We start from the raw sequence: 26,604 nt of genomic DNA, 5'->3' as shown, positions 1-26,604 counted from the left end.
GGTTACTTTGCCTAAATATTGTTGCCTAAATACCTTAAGGTATTTCAAAATACATTTAAGTGCTTTCCCTTAAATTTATTTTACTTACTTTGGGTCTATTTTATGTAAGACAACACGAGAGTTAGAAAAATGCCTTGAAAATGCATCGTAAAAATAAAACAATAATAAATTAAAAAAATAATAAAATGAATAACTGTCTTACTATGCAGGGTGATGATAAAATGATCAACTTGCCACATGAGTGAGTTCTGTTGCATTTATTATTCTACAGGTGCTGTAAGTCTTCTCATACTGTGTGTTTCTTTCCCTGAATTGACCTCAGTCATAATTCGCTTCCTGTGAATGTGGCTTTGTGTGATTTTTCACCTAGCCCAGACTTTCCTGCTTATTCTTTGATGCCAGATTGTGTTCAGAGATGCTGTAGTCACAACTTGTGTATATGTTATTGTTGAACAAACAACAGATTATTTGCATCCCACTTAGTTTGGAGAACTATGTTCTGATGACATTTTCTAAGATCTCCAGCCATGGGTCATGCTTTCTTGGAGTAGTCCTACATTTCTACTTGATCATCATTTCATTTTGTAGATCTTCCTCTGTATTTTGAGTCATGTAACGTTCCTCATAGATTCTTAGATTTCAGTATCTGGGCCATTCTACGTGTTGATTTCTGTTTTATTTTTTCCCCTCTTGATTATAATTTTTGACTGGCCTGGTATTTTCTGATTGAATGCTAGACGTTGTGTATGAAAGATAGTAAATGCTCTGGATTACGTTATCTTCCCCAGAAAGGTGCCACTGTGCCCCAGGAGAGGTGTCTGGTGTGGAGACAGCTCCCCTCGATCCATTCAGGGACTGAGGTGACTCAAGGCTGGGTTGCAGTCCTTGGTCTACCTCTGATTCCCTCCCACTACCAGTGTGGCCTTCTACACAGTTTGAGGTCAAAGTCTCTGATGTTACCAGGGGCCTTCCTCCTTGAATAATAATCTACAATTTTTTACTCCTGAGTACAGTGACATGCCGAAAACTCGAGTCTGCATTTCAGAGTATTTTCTCTTGGTTTCTTAGCCATCTGCCCTGTAAATGTTAGGAATTTGGGAAATTCCTTGAGGAGAAAACTGTATGGGTGAAGCCCCTTCCTACGTGCAGCCATTCTCTCAGGGATTTTGGTTCCTCAAGTCTTGGCTGCCTAGGCCATCCCCTGCTCTAACTGCCTTGCCTGGACCTCATTCTCCAAGATTGGGGAATGCCTCAAAGGTGAAAGCAGCTTACGGAGTGTTGACTCAGCTCTCTGAGGTTTCTTTCTCTGGCCCCCTTAAGTCCTACCTGCCTTGAAAGTTCTCCAAGGCCTTTGAATTGATTTTTTCTTGGTGTCTTTTGGGTTTTTCACTTTTTCTCAGTGTAAGTGTGATCTGCTGTAAGCTATTCCTTCATAGGGAGAGATAGAAGTTCCTCTCCTAAGGGTTTATTAAGACAGAGTTTCATTTCTGTTTCTAGTATATCTTGTCTCTTTCGTGTAATTTCCAAGAGAAAAGGGAATAGAAATAATTTTTTATTTCTGCCATTTAAAACTGGAAGGCCAAGTATGTATTCTTTTCTTTGTTTCTTCCAGTCAATCGATATTTAGGAAACGAGGAGAATTTAGAATATATATTGGAAAATTGAACTATCTTCTAAAAGGAACTCCCAAAGCAGAGGGATCATTAATAATGAGGCAGAGTGACTAGGATCCATGGAGAAGAAATCTGAGCCTCTGATATGTGTCAGACTCTGAGCTAGGAATTGTATGTATTTTCTATATACCGTATCTATATACCATGTTTTTACATTATGTGTAATTATTTTCATTCCTCAAATTCAGAATCTGTTGCTTCCAAAATTTAAATTATATACCTAAATTTGTATTACAATGAAGAAAGGATGGAATGAATAAAGAATGTTGGGGTTGTAATATTATTAAATGCTGAAACTTAATTTTAAATGTTTATCTTAGAATGGATATAAAAAGATACTAATTGGGGGCACCTGGGTGGCTCAGTGGGTTGGGTCTCTGCCTTCGGCTTGGGTCATGGTCCCAGAGTCCTGGGATCGAGCCCCCTGTCAGGCTCTCTGCTTGGTGGGGAGCCTGCTTCCACCCCTCTCTCTCTGCCTGCTTCTCTGCCTACTTGTGATCTCTGTCTGTCAAATAAATAAGTAAAATTTTTTTTTAAAAAAGGATCCTAATTGATTAGAGCATCATCTTAATCTTTTCTAATTACTTATACTTACTGGAAGTGTAATTGTTAAAATGAAAATCAATTGTCCCTTCAGCTAATGCCTGCTTACCCTAATTTTAAAGTATGTAGTCATAAACATGTTGATCTAGTTTTATAAAGATGAAAAATTCAAAATAAGTTAAACATATAATAGGGAAATGATTTAATTATGTGATAATTTTTGAAAACTTTGGAAAATGCAGTGCTTGATAAAATGGTAAGTAAATAAAAATATGAAACAAATGAAATTTCATTTACTAATACTGCAACTATGAAATAAAATATTTTATACCCTAATGTGATAGGTATATTATTTCTTAAAATAAAAATTGTTAATTAAAAATATTATTTCATTATTTTTATGATTTTAAGAAGTTTCTAGAGCTTCAAGTGAAGAGTAAAAAACATTGCCAAATATATCTTTATTAGCAGTTGCATAAAGAGAATGTAACTTTTGTGATGATAAGAACTTCGTCTCTCTTATTTACTGGTTTGTAATTTGTAATTACTTATTTGTCTCCAGATCCTCAAATCATACCAGATTCAGTAATTACTCGTTGAATGAATGAATGAATGAATAGCTAAAAGCATATAATCAGGATGGTCTTACTCTTACGGGAGAAAGCTTTTTTTTTTTAAGATCTTGTTGAGTTAGGGGTTGATTTAATTTTTACGAGTATGATTTATGATACATTTATTTTCTATATTCTTATCTGTAATAGGGTATATATTTTCTAAAGGCTACTTAATGATACAGAAGTGTTATAAAGTCACTCAGAGGCTTTCCTAACAATGTCCTATTCTTTTAGAACCAGGTGGTCAAGGAACTGGAGTCCCGTGTCCAGCAGCTGACTGGAGAAGCAGAGAACAGTAACTTACAGAAACAAAAATTAATTCAAGAAAAATTAGAACTTGAAAGATGTTACCAGATAACATGTAATGAATTACAAGAAGTAAAGGCAAGGTATTGTCTGAAGTCAGATATCTATCAGATGTGGCTGTAAAGTACTGATCTTAACTAAAAATTATTTACCAAAATTAATCACACCTGTGCATTTAACCTTGGGAAGTTTCTGGTTTAAATATTGCCATTTGTTAATTTTAGAAGTCCTATTTAATAGAAGAAGCATAACATTTAAGTTAAACTGTTAATGTGTAGTTAAAATGTGGATACTTGGGGCACCTTGGTGGTTCAGTGGGTTAAAGCCTCTGCCTTAGGCTCAGGTCATGGTCCCAGGGTCCTGGGACCAAACCCTGCATTGGGCTCCTGCTCTGTGGGGAGCCTGCTTCTACCCCTCTCTCCTATTTGTGATCTGTCTGTCAAATAAATAAATAAAATCTTAAAAAAAAATAAAATGTGGATACTTGCTTGATCTATTGAAAGATAATGCATTTGAATTTTGCTCACTAAAAAATTTCATTTTTGGTATTGATTCTAAATGTGTTAGAAATATATTTTATTATCTTATGCTTTTAGGCGCAACATACTGCATAAAGAGAAAGATCATCTTATAAACGATTATGAACAAAACATGAAACTATTACAAACCAAACATGATGCTGATATAAGCCTTCTGAAAAAGGAACATGCTCTTTCAGCTTCTAAGGTATTCTGTGCGGGTAGATAGAGCCATGCAGAGTAGTTACTTAATCTTACTCGGCAAGGAGCCGTATATAGCCGTATATAGCCATGTGGAAGCAAACTATTTGGCATTTGAAATTCGTCTCTTTTTTGCTTAATTCTTGATAAAACTGAAAATGTAAGAATTTTTATTGGTATTTAAAATACTGAAAATGTGGAATCTCTAATACAGAGCATAATATAAATATTTAATAAACTAAATTCTGCTATAAGTTAACCCTTTTAAGTACCAACTTTTTTTAAAGGAGTAAACATAAAAATTCAAGTAGAAATGCTCAGTTATGTCAATAATGCATCTTATAGAGTAACTATATACCCTGTTACTATTACTTTGAAATCTGGGTCATTCTTTAGCTTTCCTAGCATCACATACACATTCATAAAGGAGTCCATAGACACACTTACTGGCACCCATACACTTTTGTGTCTGATACTAAAACTTTCCACAAAGAGAATCCTGTAGCTCTAATTCTAAGGTAGTCAATTACTTGCTATTTCATGACTTAAGTATTTCAGTAGATTTACTTAGAAAATTAAGATTTAAAAGGTTTTCTATAAGCCCATTGTCTTTACATCAGCATTACATTTTTGTAACTTTAAGTACTGTGTAGAATTTAGTTTATATTTTGACTTTAAAAGATTAGATTTTAAACTTTAAAAAAAATATTTTTCATTCAGATTTATAGATGATTTTAATTCTGATTAAACCTTCAGTCAGGGGGAAAAGTAAATATTTTCACCCAGAAGTTCTAGGATGGTACTGTTTTTCATTATTCTTAAAATTCTTGTAGGCATCTGGTATGATTAAAGAACTAGAAGAGAACATCTGTCAATTAAAACAGCAGCTCCAGGAATCAGAACTTCAAAGAAAGCAACAACTAAGGGTGAGTCCTGTATTTTTATAAAGAGCAGTGGCTGAAACTCACCTTTCCTTTTCTTGATTATATGTATACATAAGAGTCAATTAAGTAAAATCCTCAGACATACAGGAAGCCATTTTTTTGGTTGCATTGTATCATTTTTCATCTTCTTTCTTTTAACAAAAGTAGATGCTAATGGGATATAGAGACTAAAGAATAATTTTATTGAATATTTTTTGATTCATTAAAAAACCAACTTTGTTTAAATACATTATTATTTTAGAATAATTTCGTCCCTTTAAATTACTCTCTACTAGTCTTCAAACTTTCTCTTTCTCCTTCACATTTTCTAGATCCTTCCTTTTGCCTCATGGTCAAGAATTGCCGAAGACTAATATACGATATAATTTCAAATGTATTCTTTCTGTATTGAATCAATTGATTACCTTTAAGTAATCTCCTAATCCTAAGGGCCAGAAAGGTTCTCTTCCATTGTAAAGAAGTCTCTTTTGAGATAGGAGCATCCTCAGATAACTAAAGTTTTCTATTCTGCCCTCACACATAGCTACTCTGTTTGTACATTTCTTTTTGTAGTTTAGAAGATTGGACAGGTAGGGCTCTTGTAATAATATGCAAAACTTAAATAAAATTTGTCATCAAGTAGATTGATTTATTTCCTTAGATTGCAAATTGCGTTGACTCTAGTAGCAACTTTAACTGTAATAAAAATATTTATTATTCACAGGATCAAGAAAATAAATTTCAAATGGAGAAAAGTCATTTAAAACACACCTATGAAAAAAAGGTAATATGTTTTGTGTGACACTGTAAGACATTTAAGATGGCCAATGAGGCTTAAGAATGAGGGCTAGTTTTTATGAAGCCATGCATTCTAGCCCTTAAAGGATCAATTGGTTTCTTAAGTTTATTTCAGCTAGCCAGTATCAAATTTTGCTTCATTTTTCATGTTTATATACATTTTCATGTTTATAAACAGCTTCTTTAGTTTATGAATTGTATCAATGTAAAAAATACCCCTTGTGTATTTCATGTGTGCAGAGTATTATGGTGTTAACCTCTTATAATAAGACTTTGAAATTATATATTTTTTCTACCAGTTTAGAAGTATGGTAAAATTGATGGGAGCTATTTGTATTCTGTTGTATCATATGTATAGTAATGCTAAATATTTAACCAAAGAATATAAAACAGTTAAAGAATTGTCTACTACTTGGAAATGTATTTAATAGTTGTTTCTTGTCATTTACAACAGTGAATAATTCTGCATGTGCTCATCCCTATTATCAGTAATAACTGGGGATTTATTGACAGAACTTAACACCTGGTGATAAAACCTAGAGTTCCATAGTTTTGTGACTTTTATCCTTCAGTTTTGAATTTGTTTCCTGTATGACATGGAAAGTAAAAGAGTAGTTTGAAATGGCAAAGATTTTATTGTTGTTTTTGTAATTATTTACTGTTGTAATATTAACTAAATTAATACATTTGTAAAATACTCACCTATTGAAAAGTGAGTAAAACATTAACCCTTCAATAATTAAATATATACAAATTAAAATAGGTTATATAGCACAATATATTTTTTATTTGTTTTAGAGAGAAAGAGGGAGGGGCAGAGGAAGAAGGGGAGAGAGTCCTAAGCCGACTCTGCTAAGTGTGGAGCCCACTCAGGGCTGGCTCACGACCTGGTCTGAAACCAAGACTCAGTTGCTTAACCGGCTGAGCCACCCGTGCGCCATGTAGCTTAGAACGCTTTGTATATCTCATCTTACTTATCCATATGGTCACTCAGCAGATATTCATTAAATGCTTTCCTTGGGCCAGGGGTCATATGAGGTGTTAGAGGAAGGGGTGGGTTAAGGATGAATTAGCATAGATTCTGCCTTCCAGGAGTTTAATGTCTAGGAAGAATGTTTCTGTCATTTGGAAAAGTGAGTATTTCAACCGACATGTATTGACCTGAATACATGCCCTTTCAAATTACAATTTTCTAATTGCTTAAGTTTTTTTGGTTTTATTTTGCTGATGTTTTATACAGTCTCAGTACAAGGTCTTAAATACATTTCATGTCTACAAAATGACATCTGAACAAGAGAGATAAATACAGCTTTCATTGGAATAAAGAATTTTTTTTTTTTTTTTTTTTAGTTTTTACTCTTGAGCCATAAATATTTGACTTAGTAAAAGAAGACCATACATTATCATAAGCCTTACCTCCGCTATATAAGGCGTCCTCTGGGTGTCCTTGTTAGTCCGTTGTTCATTCTTTGGGCAGATGTCTGGCTTCCTGTTCATTAAGGAGCACCTTCTTGGCCCCCTGCTCCACTAAACTCTATGGTCACCCCTCTTCCTCAGATGGTATGTGGGTACCTGTGAGATAGGGAGAGGGGTTGGTAGCAAAGAGAAAGGCATGCACTGACTAATTGTAAAAGAATGTGTTTCCCAAACTTCTGTCAGTCCTACTGAGGACTGTCTGATACAGAGATGGAGCTGGAGAGACAATCTTTCTTCTACCGCTGTCTTTGCTTGGCTGGTTAGCCACAAAGGACACTAAGTTTTCTGGATCAGCCCCTCTGCCTGGCAGATGCACCCGAGAAACAGAAGGTTAGAGCTCAGCTGGTCCCTATCCATTAGCCTTCCACCCATGCCCGCTCTGTTTCGTTTAGGGAGCAGACTGAAATTCTTTTTGTTAGGCATCCTAAGGACAGCTTTTCCCTTTCCACAAAGTGTCAGTTGGCCTCAGCTTTTTAATAATGTAACTAGTTAAAGCGTGTTACTTGTTTTCAATGTAAATAAGAAGTGTTTAAAATAATAGCCATCCTAAAAAGAAAAATAAGCTCAGTTGTTGCTGTTGCATATGTTCTAACATTGTTTATACTGGAAGAATGCTGCTCAGCAGGTCACTTTTTGTTTTACAGTTAATTCTACAGTCTCCCCCTTTTACATTGACATCTGTTCTTCTTTCTTTATTAAACCCGCTGTGATCTCAGTCCTTGAAGATTGGATGTCTCGTACCCCCCTCAGGGAATATCCTTTCTGACTGCGCAAAGAGCCGGCATAAATCTGACATGGTCCTGGACTGTGGAAGTCAGTAGCTAATGGGTTGTATAGGTTTTTTGTTTGTTGGCCAGTGTTACAGGTGTGTACACTCAGTAACTCTTGGTAGACAACTTAGTTCTGAATATGTTTTCGGGAGGAGGAAATGCCATCTGAGTGACATTATTTCCTCACGCCAATAAGAAAGCAGCATGAGAGATCCTAACTTGTCTTTGAGGTAAGAGAAACAGCTAGCATCAAATGCTGTCCCTAATTTAGGCACACACACATTATCTAATGGTTTTTATTGATCTCTAGTGGCTATTGCCTGCTCTTAAGATCTTTGAACATCAAACAAATAATAGGTAGTAAAACTAAATGTCATTGTTTGATGAAGTGTCCTAATCTGTTAAATCAGGAAATGGTTAGGCTAAATGATTTTACTAGCAAGGAAACACCTGCCTCCTACAAATAACCTATTGGTTGTTTTCCAAACAGTCACCAAAGAGTGAAAGGTGGTGCTGTTTACCCAAAAGAAGTTCGGGAGACAGATGTTAAGCATGTATATTCTAAAACGTGCTAGAATTCAAATACCTGCTTAAAATTTTTCTGTTGTAACCGTGTAACAGATGAGATAGTCTGCTGGAGTTCAAAACCATCAAAAATAGTATTCCAGTATTTTGCATTCACTTATAATTCTTTTAATTAGGTTAAAATAATTTAAAGTGTTCACAGCTTTACACATAATATATTATGTATTATTTTCCAACTACCACAGGCATGATTTTCTTTAAGAGGGCAATGTGCCTTGAGTCAAGTTTTAAACAATGAAATTGCACAATGCAGCGACTTATACAAAGAAGTCATGCAGCCCGGGCCCACGTGCCTCCCGTGGGGAAGCTGACTTGGAGCTGGGGCAGAGTTAGCCGGACAGTGGATGTGTGGGTGTGCAGCAGTTCACCGCCCCTTCCCACGCCAGCGTGGCTGGCACCCTGTGTCCGTGTCCTTGTGCAGAGCAGAATCTCGTTCTTGTTTATACAAGTACTCCTCTCTTGATTTCTTCAGTTCTTGGGTTGCCAGGGAAAATATTCATAATATTTTACATATGTTTACGTACATTTTACATACATTTCCCTACATTTAGTAAATGTTCAGTAATTGTGTTTATGTCTAGTGCAATCAATTATTTATAACAAACTCTCACGTTGGGGAATATATGCTGTGTCTTTGACTCTCCGGTTTGTGTTTTCATTATTTAAGTTATTAAGATTCATTTTTGGTATTAACCATACAGAGTAGGGAAAGGATTACAAGATTGGTTTGGATTCTTCTCCACTGCCTTGCATACATTAAAAAGCAAGGGTTGACGGAGCATTATCTTCATCACCACAACTATCTGGAATATAGGTAAAAACTAAAAGTAAAATCCAAAAAGGCCCTTAACCACACAATACGTATAGGTTCAATTAAGGACAAAAAATTTTTTTTGTGTGGGCCTGGTATTGTGCTGGGTGATGGGGATGTAGAAATAAATGAGAAAGAAGCAGTTTCTCACTTTAAGGACCTCTTGGCTCAAAAGTCTTTGCATTGACACAGGTATGTTTACCTCAGAGGGAAGCCTCTCCTTGTCCCCCTCAGAGAGTTCCATTCCTGCTTCAGAAATGGTTCCAGTGCTTTTAGAGGCAATAAATCAGATCAAGGTGCTTGTGTTAGCTCATTGACCAGCATCAAGAAGTCACAGCTGCAAACCTGACAGAGGTTAAGATTGACGAGAGTGATAAAGAGCACTTTTAGAAAAGCGCCAATTCATAGCGATGCAGGGGCCTCTTCGCAAAGGGCGGCCTGGGGGATGTACTGTATTGTGCCACCCCTGGGACTTCGGTCTTCACAACGACCTTGAGTTTTCAAGAAAATGTTTAGGTCTAGGATATTCAATCTGAGAAGGTAATGATAATAATTTTTAACATTTGTGGGGCATTTATTAGGTTCCTAATATTGTTCTAAGAGCTTTACATGGAGTAATTTATTAACTCCTCACAATTTCTTATTTCCCATGGAGGAACTTATTAACCCGTCACAATTTTTAAGACCTAGTTACTGTTATCCCTGTTTTTTCAGGGGCTGCAGCTGAGGCACAGTGTTAAGTAAGTGGCAGAGAAGAAGGGTCGAAACCCATGCAGTTTGACAGCAGAGCTCACGCCCATAATCACCATGTAATTTCAGATAGATTTTTCTCAAAGATGGGTAATTTTTTGAAGTTTTAATGGGAAGAGCTAAATCTCAGTTATGCTTTCACGCAGAGAGTTCTGAGTCCCAGAGAAAAAGAAACAGAGGGGAAATCCCTGGTCGTGCCATGCATGGGAGGTTCAGTGCCAGTATGGAAAATATTGGTGACGGATCTAACTCCGCCAGCGGCTCCTTGTGAGTTCTCCAGGCGGCCTGTGGCTTCGGAGTCCTGCAGAAGTGAGCTGTGAGGTGTGCAAAGAAATCCCTCCTCGTGGAGCTCCCCGGTCCACCATCCTGGGAGCTTCCTGGGACCCGGACTGGCACTGCAGCCCTGAGGAGGAGGCCACACTAGCTGACATGAAATGGAAGCACGGTTCTGCCCCCTGCATTTTTGCTCAAGCACCAAATCCAAATGGATAATATGCCATTTACAGATGAGTTGGAGAGCAGAACCATAATGGGGTCTGTGGCAAAACAGTGCAGAGCAAAGGAAGGAAAGTATTTTACAGAAGACTCCGAGAAAGGAGCGTCTTCTGAAAGGTATTACTCCAGAAGAGAGCATCAAAAGAACTCATCGGTAAAGTACTGGAAGATATGATATCTAGGAAAGGGGCGCAGACATCATAAAGAAGGAAAAGGATGGGGTGAAGGTAGAGGTAATTGTTGTGGGAAGGATGTGAAGAATGTGAAAACATGGCAGCAGAGGGGACAGCCCTGTGGGAGCTGGGGAAGGTGGAGACGGTGCTGTGGAGCACCCCGTCAGGGATCTGAAGGACAGACATTTATCCCACAGGCTGCAAAGGACGGGCAGAGAATAGATAACGTAAGCAGAAAACAGAAAACCAGTAGACAATAATCAATATTCCTGAAGGGGGTTCAGAATCAATTAGCATGAAGGAAAGGTAGGAGAGAACTTTCTTGAAGGTCTGTTTATACACATTGAGAAGAGTCACCCTTTATCAGGTAAAATCCACTGAAGAGATTTGATAACATTTGATCCTCTGTATAGAGAGTGGTTTTGTAAGCATCCGGGCTGGGGTGAGAAGAGGCAAAGGTCAGGTCAGTTGAGCCTCCTTGATTGCAAATCTCAATGTCTTAAGACAGTAGAGTGACATATGCTCCGTTGTTAGGCCAAAATGTTATGACTCAGTAACAACTTTCCTTCATGTGCGAAGGCAACAGCTGGCCTTCTTAGATGTGTAAAGCCTCAGAGTTAGATCACCAAGATACTCTTTTTGAAAATAAGATTCCTAGGTGGTGAACTTTCATCCACCTAAGGATAAGCAAAAGATCATATCAAAACAAAACAAAACAAAATTCTCAAGAATAAAAGAGAAGTAGTGTCGGATGCTACAGTGAACTAAAATAGAGTTAAATTTAAATGTTCTTGTGTACATGATATAAAGTAGTGCAGCTGTTGTAAAAATTTCTTTAGAGAAGGGATGCATAGTTTAAAAATGTGAAAACGGCCATCTGGATCAAATCAATGAGATTATTGAAAAGAAAAAAATGGATAGGAGAAGAGGTCAATGTGCTAAGCAGTTATTTAAAAAAATCAGACACAGGTTACGTTTTTGCTCATTGACGGTTAGAGAGGTATGGGTTAAAAATAATTGCGAGCTGGCGCCTCAGTGGCTCGGCTCGTTGGGTGTCTGCCTTTGGTTCAAGTCATGCTCTCAGAGTCCCAGGATCAAGCCCCTCATTAGGCTCCCTGCTTAGTGGGGAGTCCGCTTCTCCCTCTCCCCCTGCATTTCCCACCCCCAGATAAATAAATGAAACTTTAAAAAGAAACCAAACTGAAAACAAACAAACATGTTTCCAAAATACCCATATTGGGTCATCTCTGAGTTTAACTTTGGGCTTTAATTTCTTTGATTCTATACATGAAAGAGACCAGATCAGCATTGGGGTGGTGCTTCTGATGCTTTATTAATGCATCTACTCCAATTTAGCTTGCCTACTATGTGCCAAGCCTATAATACATACCAGAGATCCAATATAAGTAAGATAATAATTTCAGTCTTGGACCTGGTAAAATTCTGGACAGTTGACTTTTTTTTTTTCTCATGTGAAGTAAAATAAATATCGTGGCAGAAATTGGTAAAGCAGGTTAGTTGCTCTTTCTTTTTTTAATAAGGTGGATATTTATGAGGTATTTTACTTTTACCATTTAAGATATGGGGGAAAGGGGTCCCCTGTCTTTATTTTCCTGAGGTCCTACCCTTGCCACCACCCTATATGTTCCTCTCTCCAGTTTTTTTCTCACCTCTTGGTCTCATAGCAGCCAGTAGAAGCTATTTGACATTCTCACGGAATATGAGAACATGAACAAACTCATGGAAGAATGGAGGATTTCTTTCTCCTCTCTCTCCCCTTTCAGTCTACAAACAGTTGATTTTATTTATGTATTTATTTTACTAAACCAGCAATGGAGAAAAACACAAGAAAATCATCAATGGAAAAGGTCATAAGATTTTTGAATTGGAGACGTCTCCATCCAAACTAATATAAATAGCCAAGTGCAGGCATTTTGGGCTAGCGCTGGGTCAGTGTTCGGAAAGGTTTGTGAATGCATGTGTGTGCGGGTGTGTGTGTGTGTGTGTGTGTGTGTGCGTGTGCGCATTGTTGGTTGTATGCTTGTCATCCTCTCCCATCCCCTTGACCCTGATGCTGTCACTCTCACCTGGGTTGCCAGCCGGTGGCCTGCTGGTGTCCTCCCCCCACTAAGTGACTTGCATTTTCTCACCCACCCGCATAGCTCCGTCCCCTCCGTTGTCTTATTTGTGGAAGCGCAGCTGCCCTTTCACTGCTCCCTTTCCATCTCCTTTCCCTGCAGATCCATATGTTATCCAGGTTAGATATGCTTATCTGTATTTGCAGTGAAGAACTTGCTGTGAGGAGGAAACTTCCTTTAGCCCTCATTATTCATGCTGCATCCCGCCGACTCCAAGGATGCTACATTTAGGGAAGAGATATTCATGGTGGGGGGACTGCCTCCCCAACTCAGTGAATGGTTTTCCAAATCATTGCCGGCAGGGGAAGAGAAGGCTGTTTCATCAAAACCTGTGTATGTTTGTGGAATACAGACACATGATTTACTGTATTCTCCTGAATCTCGTGAGATTCCTTTCCTTTGGCTACTGTGTAAGTTCAAGAAAATTCACAAGTGACTGCTCCTTTTGAATTTCTTACACATCAGCTTATTTTACAGGAAATCCACGTACAGGTAGCCTCAAACAATTACTAACTTTGGCCCGACAACTGGTACTGAAGTATAGTATTGACACTGTTGTGTGGTAAATGGTTATGGTTAACCAAGTCTCTGTCTTGAAATATCTAAATCTAATTTCACATTAAAAATAGATTGAATGAGTGCTGTGAAGTATGTAAACCTGGCGATTCATAGACCTGTACCCGTGGGGCTAATAATACATTATATGTTAATTAAAAAAAAAGTTCACAATGTTCAAAAAAAAAAAACAGATTGAATATGACTGTTCGATTGTTTGCATTTCTCCTCTGAGTGCTTGTCTTCTGGTGACTTTTGCATGTTGTTGTCGTGGCAGATTCATGACCTGCAGAGTGAACGTGATAAAGAGAAAGAAGATGCTCAAAAGAAAATCCATAAATTTGAGGAGGCACTGAAGTGAGTAAAACTGTAGTGTATTTAATTACAAAATACTCTTATTCTAGACGGTGAGCCACATTAAGTAACTAGAACTTAAACATCATATTTTTCTAAGAGCCTTGCTGTGGTTTAGTTTGGTTTTCCACCATGAATCTCCATTTTCTGAATTTTATTGCTAGCCAGCAGATTTTTTTTTTTCAAGGGAAAAAATTAGTTCATCTGTTTTTAAGTGATAGGAATGTAAGAAAATAGAACTTAGTGGTTTTAGATGCTTACTTCCTCTTAAATGAAAGCAGATTAAAAAAAGAAAAAAACAAGATTTAGGTCTTAGGACATTTAGAAATTCTTCTCTGGTTTTTTTTTTTGAGAAATTTTGGAAATGAAATATTCCAGTTATATTTGAAAATGGACTATTACATAGGCATTGTTTGGAAAAGATTTTGTCTCATGATATAACACTTAAATATACACATTAAAGTGTCAGATTTTACTTATCTTCTCCATTCATTTACTAGGTTGATTAGGCCCTATTTATCAGTAGGTTTTATCATTCAGTTTTTAGCTGAAAAACATTGATTTAGTCAATAAATACTGAGTTTCCACCACGTGTCAGGCAATGCGTAGTCTATTCCCAGAGGACCTTAGAATCGGTTGGAAAGATTTTCAGAAACTTTGGCAATTATATTACAGAGTGATAAGAACAGGGTACCTGACCCCAAAAAGTGATTTAAGAAGGGAAGCTAACTTGAGTGCATTATATCTAGCTACCCCCATCCCAGAGAGTTAGCTAATTCGATTTTTCTTTCTCCCTCAAATCTTCAAACAAGAATAACTTGCAGAAAGGCCAAAAAGAACACCCAGAATCAAGCAAACTTAGTATCAGATTCTGCCTGGCAGATGACGTAATCATTTCTTCTCCCTTGTTTTGCTTGTTAAGAAAATGTATTAGCTGAGTTATCGTATAGAACATCTTAACAATAATTTATGTACTAAGACATTATGAATATCAATTTTTATCTGCACAAGGACTTAGTGCTTATTTGTTCACATCACCATGTATGAATTAGATAAAGTCAGATGAGAACCATAATATTCATTAAAGATGAATAAGTCAAGATTAATTCATTAAATATTAATAAGTGTATTTTATACTCTAATTTGGTGAGTGATAAAATGAGGGTGTTCTTGCTTCCTTCATGAAGGGATGCCCTCCCTTTATTCTTCATTCATTTTTCCTCTTTACAATGTTGATTAATAACTTTCTTCATCTATCCAATTTGTAGTACTTCTCATTTCTCTTTTGTTCTACTTTGTCTCTGTTCTTTTTTTATTTCTTTATACTTTTTCCATTGGTTTATTGATTCGCATTTTATACCCCTAATGGAAGCGATAACCCCTTTAAATAACAGTACACCAACAAATATTGTTTGGTACTTAAGGTGTCTATAGATTGTGGTATGATGCTAAATAAGTAGAAGGTTTAGAGATACAGCTCAAGACAGAATGCTATTCTTAATGATTTGGTATAGTCCACGTTAGGCATTTGCGATACCAAATACTCAAGTTGTTGACAGTCAGTGCAACTGGAATTCAGAAAGATTTTTTCAGTGGGATATTGGGAGTTTATGTGTAAAACAGTATAGTATCTTTTATTGTTCACTGATACATTTTGAAAGAACCCTAGGCCTCTGTGGTTTTCTGTATACAACATTAGCATTCCCTGGGCCACATAACACTCATTAAAGCTTTAAGGATCTTTACCAAAATACCAGATTTTACTTGGGATTGAAAGGCTATTTACTAAAATTCCCCCATAGGCCTGTTTCTCCCATTCCCTGTGTAGGTAATGTTTTCATTTCAACTAAAAGTCTGTATGATCCTCACAGGATAGCCCCTGGGGTAGCAAGAGCAGCTGGGCCTGAGAGGAGCAGAGGAAGTTCTTGTGTGCCCCGAGCTTTAGAGTGAAAAGCACGAGCTGGCTGCGGCCCCAGAGGAAAACAGTCTGGAGGGTAGAGGGTGACTGCTACTGCTTTTGAATCTAAGAGTCATGTTAGACCCAGTGGGTCCAAAGCCAAGTCCATGTTTTCTAAGAAACAGCTATATGGTATAGAAATTTGCCTTAATTATTAGCAAAACCTTTTCTGTAATTAATACATACAAAATGGAAAGTCTCACTTTAGAATGTGGTGGCATTCATTCATGTAACCCTCCTTTCGTCTGCTTATTAAGGGTTTATCCTTAATAAGGATAAACCTGTTGAGTGTATGGTAGAGGACAGCAGAGAACAGGAATTCATACGTAGGAATTCATACACGTGTGAACACATGATAAATGTATTCAACTCAATCTTCAGTTACGGGGTCAAGCTGATACCTGAGAGCCTCTCGTTTCTTTCTTTTTTTTTTTTTAAAGATTTTATTTATTTATTTGACAGACAGAGATCACAAGTAGGCAGAGAGGCAGGCAGAGAGAGAGAGAGAGAGAGAGAGAGAGAGGAAAGAAGGCTCTCCGCTCAGCAGAGAGCTCGATGCGGGACTCGATCCCAGGACCCTGGGATCATGACCCTAGCCGAAGGCAGCGGCCCAACCCACTGAGCCACCCAGGCGCCCCAAGCCTCCCGTTTCTTAAGAGGAGCCCTGATTTGAGGTCGGCATTCGCTGTAAACGCTAACTCCTTAAAGCTCATTTGTCTATTGTTACTGTTTTTCAGAAATAAAACTAGTTTGATATCATTGTACTACTTAGAGTTTTTATTCTACACATATCCCAAGTGTTTTTGCTTCCTACTTTATTTTTTATCCTAGCAAATAATTTTAATAACCTCCAATAACTGAAAGCTGTCTGAAACTATCAATGGTATGATTTGTATGTGTTCATTTTTTGTTCTTCAAAGATAAGTAATTGAAATATGTGGGCAGCTTGGTAGACTAATGAATGGAAAATAATCACATATAATAAGGTAAGTCAGTATAACTCTGAAAAACTAACACTGAAAAAGTTTTTGTTTTTGTTTTTGTTTTTCAAGAAGTTAAAATCTATGGACCACCAAATCTATACTGTATGTAGACAGTATAGATTTGGTTTATTTCTTTTTCAATATTCACGTATTTAACAAATTTGATATTTAAGTTTTTGGTGCTATAAAAATAATGAAGTATTGTTCTGAGATTATTATATACATTGTCTTTTAAGATTCTATTTTTTATTTTAGAGAGAGGGCATGTGTGCATGCACACACACATACATACATATATATGCATAAGTGGGGGATGGGCAGAGGGAGAGGGAGAGCGAGAATCTCAAGCGGAGTCTGCACTAAGCATGGAGCCTGACACAGGGATTGATCTCATGAGCCTGAGATCATGACCTGAGCCAAAGCCAAGAGCTGGGCATGTAACCAGCTGAACCAGGTGCCCCTGTACATTGTCTATTTTAAAGTATTTAATGAAACATTCCAAAGTCATATTTTTAATTGATACCTTTCAAATTCTTCTTTTGCAGTAAAATATAAAACTGCCTTGAAACAGATTTATTCTGATCCATTTTAACTGTTTTTTGCATTGTCAAATTATAAATGTTACAACTATTTCTACCCTCATGCTATACACACACATACATATATGTATATATACATATATGCATGTTTATGTATGTATATATGTGTATTTATGCACATATGTGTATATCATGTATATATACATGTGTACAACATATATAATATATAATACATGTGTATAACATATACATATATGTATATTTGTATGTGTAGCATGTACATATATATACACATACATGGGCTTTCTGGTTTTTACAATTATCTGTCTAGTTAAAAAAATTAGGCTTTTTGTTAATACTACTGAACATGTATAGTTCAACAAAGGAAAAATTGATACCTTTTAGTGTTGTCTTTTGATGTAAGAAGATGAGAGGCCTTCCCATTTGTTAAGGTCTTTTTTTCTGCCATTCTACAGCTCTACCTTTTTTTGAGAGACATTAGTCATAATAAATTTGTGTTACTTAAATAGCACAAGTTGGTTCTTCTGTATTAAACATGTGTGCTTAGTATTTTGACTATTAAGGTACGTAATGTGAAAATTGAAGTATGTAGGAAGTCGTATGTTCTAGGTCTGACGTTTCACACAGAATGAGGTATGGGTTTTATATCCCTGCACTTTTGTACAAACCATGTGATTCTGTATGAAGAATGCAAAACTCTTTGGGGCATCACTTGCTTTATGTATACTTCTCCTGTAGCCATTCAATGCCTTATATCTGATTTTAATCAAATATGTTTATGAATTTCTCCCAACACCTATTTTCTTCTAGGATCTTTGTTGGTATTGAGTACACAGTACGGGACAGAGCAAGCAAGGGCTCGGCTGTGGCCACTGTGCATAGCTGTGCAGGCTTTGTGTTGCATAATACACTATGTTAGTACAGTAGTACGGCTCACTAGGTATTAGTGCCCCCAAGATGGAGGGCACTGTCCACACAGACCACTGGGTGGTGTTCTGGAAGTTAGATGTGTTTTTCCTGCTTTAGTTGATAACATCAGATATTGTTGATTTCATTTTACTAACTTAGTATAAAATAGTTCTTTTGCCTTCCATTAAACTATTGTTGGGATTGCTGCACTGTTTGTAGAAGTAGAAATTTTGTATTGAAGGGAAAAATAAGTGTTTCAGGCACGATTTCAAGAGTTCAGGTTGATAATTTATAGGAAGCCCAGCATCAGTCTGCTTAACCACCTCTGCCCATGGTATCTTTTGGAAGTGCAGTTGCCCGAGCACCTCCTAAGTGTCTTTGCTGCTCAGTCGGCTTTGCTTGACCAGTTTCTGTCAACTCAGATGTTCAGACTGTGTCACGTTCATCCTTTGTGTGATGTTTTTCTCTGCGTGTATGCAGAATCTAAGTCAGTATTGTTTTCTTCTGGAGAAATAGTAGTAACTTCTAGTAGAGTTTCTTTCAGCAAGTAAATAGTTCATATATTTATAATAATGGTATATAATGGATTTATAATACCTAGAGTGAACGAATTATAAGAAAAGTAAAAATCTATTTTTAAAACAGACTGAAATGACTTTTATAATATAAACAAATATTAACATAAAATTAAAATATAACATAGTCATGTAGAGAGAGGGACATATTATTGTACCAGAAATAAAATTATTTCTGTATTTAAATTCTAAATTTGCCCTGGCTTGATCTCTTTGATATGGTTTTGGGAGGCATTAGCATAGGTTAAGAGAATGGACTCTGGACCCAGGTGTCACAGATCCGAATTCCTGCTCAGCTTACTAGATGTGTGACCTTGGATGTGGTACTTAACTTCTGTTGGATGCAGTCTTTACATCTGTAAAATGAGGACAGTAATAAGATCTTCCTCCTAAAATTGTTGAGAGGCTTGGACATGTTAGTATAAGCATTTAGAACAGTGTCTGTTCCATAGGTATATGAGCTCTTAATATTTTATTTCTCATTGCCTTATCAAAGGATGCAAACAAGTTCTTCCGAAGAAGTAATCTTTCCCAGGCATCATTTTTTTTTTTTAAACAAGCAGCTTTATTGAGGTATAATTATCATGCCCTAATATTTACTCATTTTAAGCATACAGTTCAGTGCTTTTTAGGAAATTTACAGTATCACCATGGTTCAATTTTAGAACATTTCCATCACCCCTAAAGATCCCTTAAAGCACCAGATTTTAGAAGGAAATTATCATAATTGATTTTTTTTGGACCAAAAGGAATAAGTGATAAGGGACAAGATCTTTGACAATTATTTTGGGGTCACTGTTAATGGACCACTTCTTATTTTGACGTTTAGTAAAAGTTGAACTCCTCATACTGAGATTTATTTCCGCATTTTGTGGAGATCTAAGCTAATGTAGCCCTAATATTTTGCTTCTGGGTTATTTAACTCTCTGATGTTTCAACTTTGTTGGAAGGATACATTTAGAAAGCAGATTGTGCGTGTGGTGTGTACACATGCGCGTGCATGGGGATGCTCCTGCAGATGCACTGAAAACGGCCTGGAAATAGATGTAAGTGACCGTGTTTGGTGCTAGAGTAGGCGTGACGTCCCCTTTCCTCTCTGTCCCTTTCTGTTCCAGTACGAAGGTATGTCATGTTTGTAGCTTAATAGTAAAAGATAAAAGAAACCAATACAGATTTAGAAGGAAGAATTGTGTGGCATTAATAATGGTGGGCTCTGCTTGGCAAGAATAAGGTACTTAAAAAGAATTCATGTGTATTTTACATGTCCTAAAATACATGTGTCCCACAGTTCCTCAGAGTCTCGACACCCTTGCAACTTGACCTAAATCTCTTTGTCAGCATGGGCTAGAGCAGGCGGTAAATCCGGATAGCCTCTGGAAATCCGAAGTCTAATTATTTTGGATTTTGATTGGGGAAAAAAAAAACAAAAACCTTTCTTGTATTTCATATAATAAAAGGCTAGGTGATAAAGTTAATAATACTTTTTTTAATAGGTGAGGATTTTTGTCACTTAGAATGAAGGGATACTGTGCTACAAGATTTTAAGACAGGCCATTAGGAAGCCTATGGAATATAGAATAGGAAATACAGCTTTCTAATAAATGTACAATTAGGATATTCTTTTTTTTTTAAGATTTTATTTACTTATTTGACAGAGAGAGAGATCACAAGTAGGCAGAGAGGCAGGCAAAGAGAGGGGGAGGCAGGCTTCCTGCTGAGCAGAGAACCTGATGCGGGACTTGATCCCAGGACCCTGAGATCATGACCTGAGCCGAAGGCAGAGGCTTTAACCCACTGAGCCACCCAGGTGCCCCCAATTAGGATATTCTTAATGAAAGTAAAAGGTATTCACCATGAGAGATTATTTTAACATTTTTGACATGCTTTAAGTTTTCTTTTGGGAATTCACATTTAATACATAGATTCATTTTCCACTTTTAATTTATTAATCTTATTTTATAAACTTGAATCTGATTGTAATACACATATTTTTATTCCTAATGTCAGAGCAAATTACATGCACTGGTTATTAATCCCAAGAGTATAAAGCACCATGCACTTGTTCCCAGTCCCTGGGGAGGGCTCCAACTACATGGAGTATAGCGGAGATCATCACGGTGCCAACCACCAGGAACAGGAGTCCAAACATTTCTGCCTACTGTGTCTTAGTATTGGAGTCATCAGGAGCACAACACAATCAAGCATTGAATAGAATGCTTTACTTACATAGAGAAGAGACAGAGCAAGATTAGCTTCAGGAGTGGGCCCAGTCCACCATGGACCATGGCTCTCTCCTGATGGCTGTCCCAAGGCAATTTGCTTAGTTCTCCTATGCTGCAGTAGAAAGACTCCATCCTCTCCTGTAGAGGATGGATCTAGCAGTGGGTTTGGCCAGGTGCCAGATGATGCACACACTTCAAGCAAAGACAAAAGAGCATCCTTGAACCTGAAACAGGGAGAAATACTCCCCAACAAGGTGATAAGCCCAGCACAGGCTCTGGGGGTCTTTCTCTGTTGAGAAGTGTTCCAAGCCCTAGGCCCGTTCTTACGGGGCTGAGTTGGGGGAGGGGAGCTCAAAAGACTGCATGTATGAGACTGCCTTTCCTAACACCTAAATATCCTAATATTTCAAGGTAGGTGAATCTCATGCCCGACCTGTACTTCAGGGAGATTATCCTGGCAGGAGTGAGAATATCAAACATGAGTAATAAGAAATTGGAAACAGGAACGTAAGGGAGACGAGGACCCAGTAATAGTCCGTGTGAAAGGCAGCAGACTGAAGGCGGTGAGGCTGTGGCCGGACATAAAGGCAGCTTCTCTGGAACTCTTCAGCTGCATCTCAGTGCCTTTTTAAAAATTCAGAGTCAGAATGAACTTTCACAGATAAATTCCGAGAGATAACGCTGGCGGAAAAGCTCCCCTGCTTTATATTTTTATTCTGTGTAGGAGTAGCATAGATGGCTGAGGAAATGGAAATGTGAAGTAAAAGGACTTCATTTGAAAATTTTATCTCATGATCTCAGGAGATACACATTTAAAGATGTTTACTTTTTATTATTAAAATTTGTTGCCAGCTTTATTAAGGTATAATTGACGTAGAACATTAAGCTTAAGGCATACAGGGTGTTGATTGGATATACTTTTATATTATGAAATGATGATCACTGTAGCCTTAGCTAACACCTTTGTCAGCTTGCAAAATTACCATTTCTTTTTTGTGGTGAGAACAATTAAGATCTACTTTCTTAGCCACTTTCAAGGGTATAATACAGTATTGTTAACTCTAATCACCATGCTGTGTATATTAGATCCCAAGAACTTAATCAACTAGTAACTGGAAGTTTTGTACTCTTTAACAAACATCTCCCCCTTGTCCCTTCCCTTCTAGTTCTGGTTTTCACCGTTTTACTAGTTTTCTGTGAATTGGGCTTTTTAAAAGATTCATTATATAAAGGATATCATGCAGTCTGACTTATTTTACTTAGCATGATGCCCTCAAGGCCACTTCATGCTGTTGCAGATGACAGGATTTCCTTCTTTTTATGGCTGAGTAATATTCACTATGTGTGTGTGTGTGTGTGTGTGTGTGTGTGTGTGTTATATACATATCACAGCTTCTCTATCCATCCATCTGTCAATGGACACTTAGGTTGTTTCCATGCCCTGGCTATTGTAAATAAGGCTACTATGAACATGGGGGTAGAGATACATTTTTTGAGTTGGTGTTTCCACTTCCTTTGTGTATATCCCACATGTAGTATTGCTGGAGCATATGGTGGTTCTGTTTTTAATTTTTTGAGGGTTCTCTGTACTGTTTTCCATTAAAAGATTTTAGTTATTTATTTGGCACAGAGAGAGAGAGAAAGAGACAGAGACAGCGAGAGAGGGAACACAAGCAGGGGGAGTGGGAGAGGGAGAAGCAGGCTCCCCGCTGAGCAGAGAGACTGATGCAGGGCTCCATCCCAGGACCCGGGGTTCATAACCTGAGCTGAAGACAGCCGCATAACGACTGAGCCACCCAGGTGCCCCTCAGCCATCATTTCTTTAAATAAACTTCCTACTCTCTTCTCCCTTTGTCTGAAACTTCAGTAATTCGCCAGTTGGTTCTTTTGATAGTTCATGTAGCTTTATTTATCCTTTTTCATTATTTTTTTTTTTCCCTCCAACTGGGTAATGTCAAAGTTCCTCTCTTCCGGTCTTCTGTCTCATAGATTTTTCCAGCCTGATCCATATTGCTCTGGATGCTGTCGGTTCTTTCTCTTTCTGCTGCATTCATCGTCTCACTCCTTGTATTCTTCAACTCCAGAATTTCTATTTGGTTCTTTTTTTTATAATTTCTGTCTCTGTTAAACTTCTTGTTTTGTTTATATGCTATTTTCATGATTGCACTGAATTGTCTTTTGGTGTTTCAGAGTTTCCTTAAAAAATGTATTTTGTATTTATCATGTACATTGCAGATCTCCATGTCTTTGGGGCCAGGTGCTAGATGATTGTGATCCCCTGGTGGCGTCATGTTTCCTTGATTTTTCACATTCCTTGAAGTTCTGCGTTGCCATCTTCACATTTGACATAGCAGTCTCCTACCAAGGGTCTTTACTAATTGCCTTCAGGAGAGAAATACCTTCCTTCAGCCCTGCTAGTTATTCGGAGGCTTTCTCAGCCTTTGTAGAGTATACCTGCTTCGTGCTGCTTCTTCCCTCTTGTGGTGGGATTCTTAAGCTTGTGTGCCTTTTTTTTTTTTGATCCTGCAAGATATCTGGCCAAGTGCCCACAGACTCTGCTGTTTTTACAGAAATGGCGCTAATACACACGCCTGTGGGCTCATCCTGGCCCTCAGATTTAGACTGGCTTTTTATGCTTTCTCACCATTTGCTCAAGCTTGCTCTGGTTGCTGCCACCGGGCGCTCATGCAGGAGCTGGCCTGTGCATAGGGTCTTCCCAGTGGCTCATGGGAAGGCTTCTTGGTAGAGTCCATGATGCAGTGAGTAGGACCTGAGTCCTGTGAATGCCCCACGAGAGTCCCGTCTGCCATTCTTCCAGCCTCTTCCTACCCTGTAGTCACGCAGCTCATCCTCCAGTACTCTGGATGGAGTTGGACAGGAATGAGCTCCTCTTGCTCAAACTTTAGGTTTGTGAGACCGTATTGTTACATAGCATTGTAGTTTATTCTCATTTGTTGAATAATATTTCAAAGTGAACATACCACAAAGTATTTATCCATTCTATTGTCAGTTCTTACCTTGGGGATATTAGTAATAGTGCTGCAATGAACATTCCTGTTAGGTTTCTTTTGGTAGGCGCATATACACATTTATGTCAGATATATGACTTCATCCAGATTTTTATATTGTGCCAAGCTAGATGCATATATGGAGAAGACAGTCTTTTTGACTATTTAATGGCATTATCAAAGAACCAAGTGAAGTTAGCGGGGGATTCAGGTGGGTTGAGAATGAAAGGGAAGAAATTATTGGAGGCCTTCCCTCACTTTTACTTCACCCTTGTGTAGTTTTGAACCTCTTTTGCTGAGAACACAGTCGTTATATGAATCAGCTTTGTTTGGGAGGATCAAAGACACGTGATCTGATTCATGGGCGTGCAAGTTGGTGAATGGGTGATGATAAGCTAATTGAGCATTACAAGTAAGGAAAAAATAAGACAGTTTCTTGAAGACTTATTTTATTATTGATTTTTAAAACGTTCCTACCTCCATTAAAGATTTCTGCTATCAATAGCTGTTTTTTTAAAAATATATGATCATATTCTCAGGTACCACTGCTTTGTCAAGTACAATTTAATTTGCACATAAAATTATTAGAAAAAAGTTCTTGCTATTTTCTATAGTAATTTAGAATGTTCTTGAATTATGTATATATAATGTTCTTAAGTTTTATATATATATGTTTTGTTTTGTTTTTTGCTTTGAAGCTAACTCTTAATGTTAGTGATAGTCATTAAATGTTTACCATTTGGTTTATTGGAAGTCATTCTATAAAATTATTTATTTATATAAAAATGAGTAGCATTTCCTCTTTTGCCTGACTTCATAGTTTTGTTTAAAATGAGGAAATTTATGAAATACTTTTGGGTGTTATTTTTCCAACACATTTTAGAACAGTCTTTTCTTGCTGAATATACACAGTATTTATAATGTCTCTTCAGTGGAAAACAGATTATTTACCCCTAAAGTTATATTTTTAAATAAGTTATATTTTTAAACGTGAGTGGAAAAGCTTTTCCTATAAGGTTCTTAAAAATATCCTTCATTTATCTTTCGGTTGTTTGTTGTTATAAATCAACATTTAAAATATTAGTAGGAATGGGGATTAATCTTCAAATAGGAATGCCTTAGAGTGTAGATAATAAAATTGCAATGTTATAATGACAGTGTTTTTGTACTTTTATTTGCTGGAAACTAATCTTAAAAGAAGACAAATGGAATGCTAAATAATCTTGTGATTATTCCAAGAGGGAATGAGCTACATTTTGATTAGGTTTGTTTTTTAATGGAACATTGCTTATTGTAAAAATTTGGATGAAGTTCCATTAAAAGCAGATAACCTTCCAGTTTACCCAGGAGCTTGAATTTTGAGTTTTGGTAGAAAGGGAGAGCTAGGTTCAATCAGTCTTGTGCAGGAGGAATTTTAAAGTGTAGCTGAATCGTATAATTCTAAATTCAGTTTTACATATTGCCAAAGTGAGGGATTGCAGCTTGGTCATTTTGTTTGTAAGGTTGGTAAAAAGTAACTTAAGGTATTACTAGTGATATATACTTTAAAATGGAAAAAAAAAGTGAATTAAGGAGCTATATAGAAAGAAGCTAAAATTTCTGTGCATAGCAAATGAATGAAAACATCTTTTGCTTGATAAGAAAAATTATTCTGTTTAGAAAACAGGGGTGCCTGGATGGCTCAGTGGGTTAAAGCCTCTGCCTTCGGCTCAGGTCGTGACCTCAGGGTCTTGGGATTGAGCCCCACATGGGACTCTCTCCTCAGCAGGGAGCCTGCTTTCTTTCCTCTATGTCTGCCTGCCTCTCTGCCTACTTGTGATCTCTGTCTGTCACATAAATAAATAAAATCTTAAAAAAAAAAAAGAAAAAGAAAAAAGAAAACAAATTTCTTTTCTTTTAATCTCACAAAACAAACTGTGGGTTGCTGGGGGGAGGGGGGTTGGGAGAAGGGGGGTAGGGTTATGGACATTGGGGAGGGTATGTGCTTTTGGGTAAATTGGAAGGGGAGGTGAACCATGAGAGACTATGGACTCTGAAAAACAATCTGAGGGGTTTGAAGTGGCGGGGGGGTGGGAGGTTGGGGTACCAGGTGGTGGGTATTATAGAGGGCACAGCTTGCATGGAGCACTGGGTGTGGTGAAAAAATAATGAATACTGTTTTTCTGAAAATAAATAAATTGGAGGAAAAAAAAGCATCAGAAGTTATACATCTGTAAAAAAAAATAAAAGAAATTTGTTTTCTTTAAAAAGTTTTTTTGGAAGATTAATTATAAAAACTGTTCCACTACAATCTAAAGTAACCTTTAACTTATGATACTTAATAAAGAAGATGTGGTATTAGTTTTAACCATGAATATTTAAGTTGAAAGATGAATTCAGTTTGCAAATTATCAGATACAATTCATGATGTATTGTTCAATGAAAATATGTCAGATTTTTATATCTGCCTATAATGTTACCTCTATCAACCTAGATATTTTGTAGAGCGAGGAACAAGAAGATTGCTGCGTAGGATAGCATTGCAGATTCTACGTAACCGGAATTAGATTAATATGTTAGGGTAGGGTTAAATGTAACCAGAAACTGGTAAGTTATAGTTGAATTATTTAAACAGTTGTTATTTGTCACTGCCCCTTTTGTTTTAGGCTACTCCAGGAGAGAAATGCTTTTTTTCCTACCACTGGAATAGAGAGCTTATGTTAAAATG

General features: G+C 37.2%; 1 protein-coding gene across 4 annotated transcripts in view; it reads left to right on the top strand.

Moving 5' to 3' along the window:
* CEP112 (centrosomal protein 112) overlaps positions 1-26,604 on the top strand; it is a 424,841-nt gene that overhangs the window by 104,528 nt on the left and 293,709 nt on the right. For all 4 annotated transcript variants that reach the window (XM_044247582.1, XM_044247581.1, XM_044247583.1 and 1 more), the window contains 5 exons: positions 3,065-3,219; positions 3,733-3,862; positions 4,689-4,781; positions 5,503-5,562; positions 13,607-13,686. In XM_044247582.1, coding sequence (XP_044103517.1) covers positions 3,065-3,219; positions 3,733-3,862; positions 4,689-4,781; positions 5,503-5,562; positions 13,607-13,686 — 518 coding nt within the window. The remainder of the gene's footprint in view (positions 1-3,064; positions 3,220-3,732; positions 3,863-4,688; positions 4,782-5,502; positions 5,563-13,606; positions 13,687-26,604) is intronic.

Source organism: Neovison vison, chromosome 5 (genome assembly GCF_020171115.1).
Source record: "Neovison vison isolate M4711 chromosome 5, ASM_NN_V1, whole genome shotgun sequence".
Lineage (NCBI taxonomy): Eukaryota > Metazoa > Chordata > Mammalia > Carnivora > Mustelidae > Neogale > Neogale vison.
Note: the sequence above shows the minus strand (reverse complement) of the source record. Positions and strands in the feature narration are given on the sequence as shown.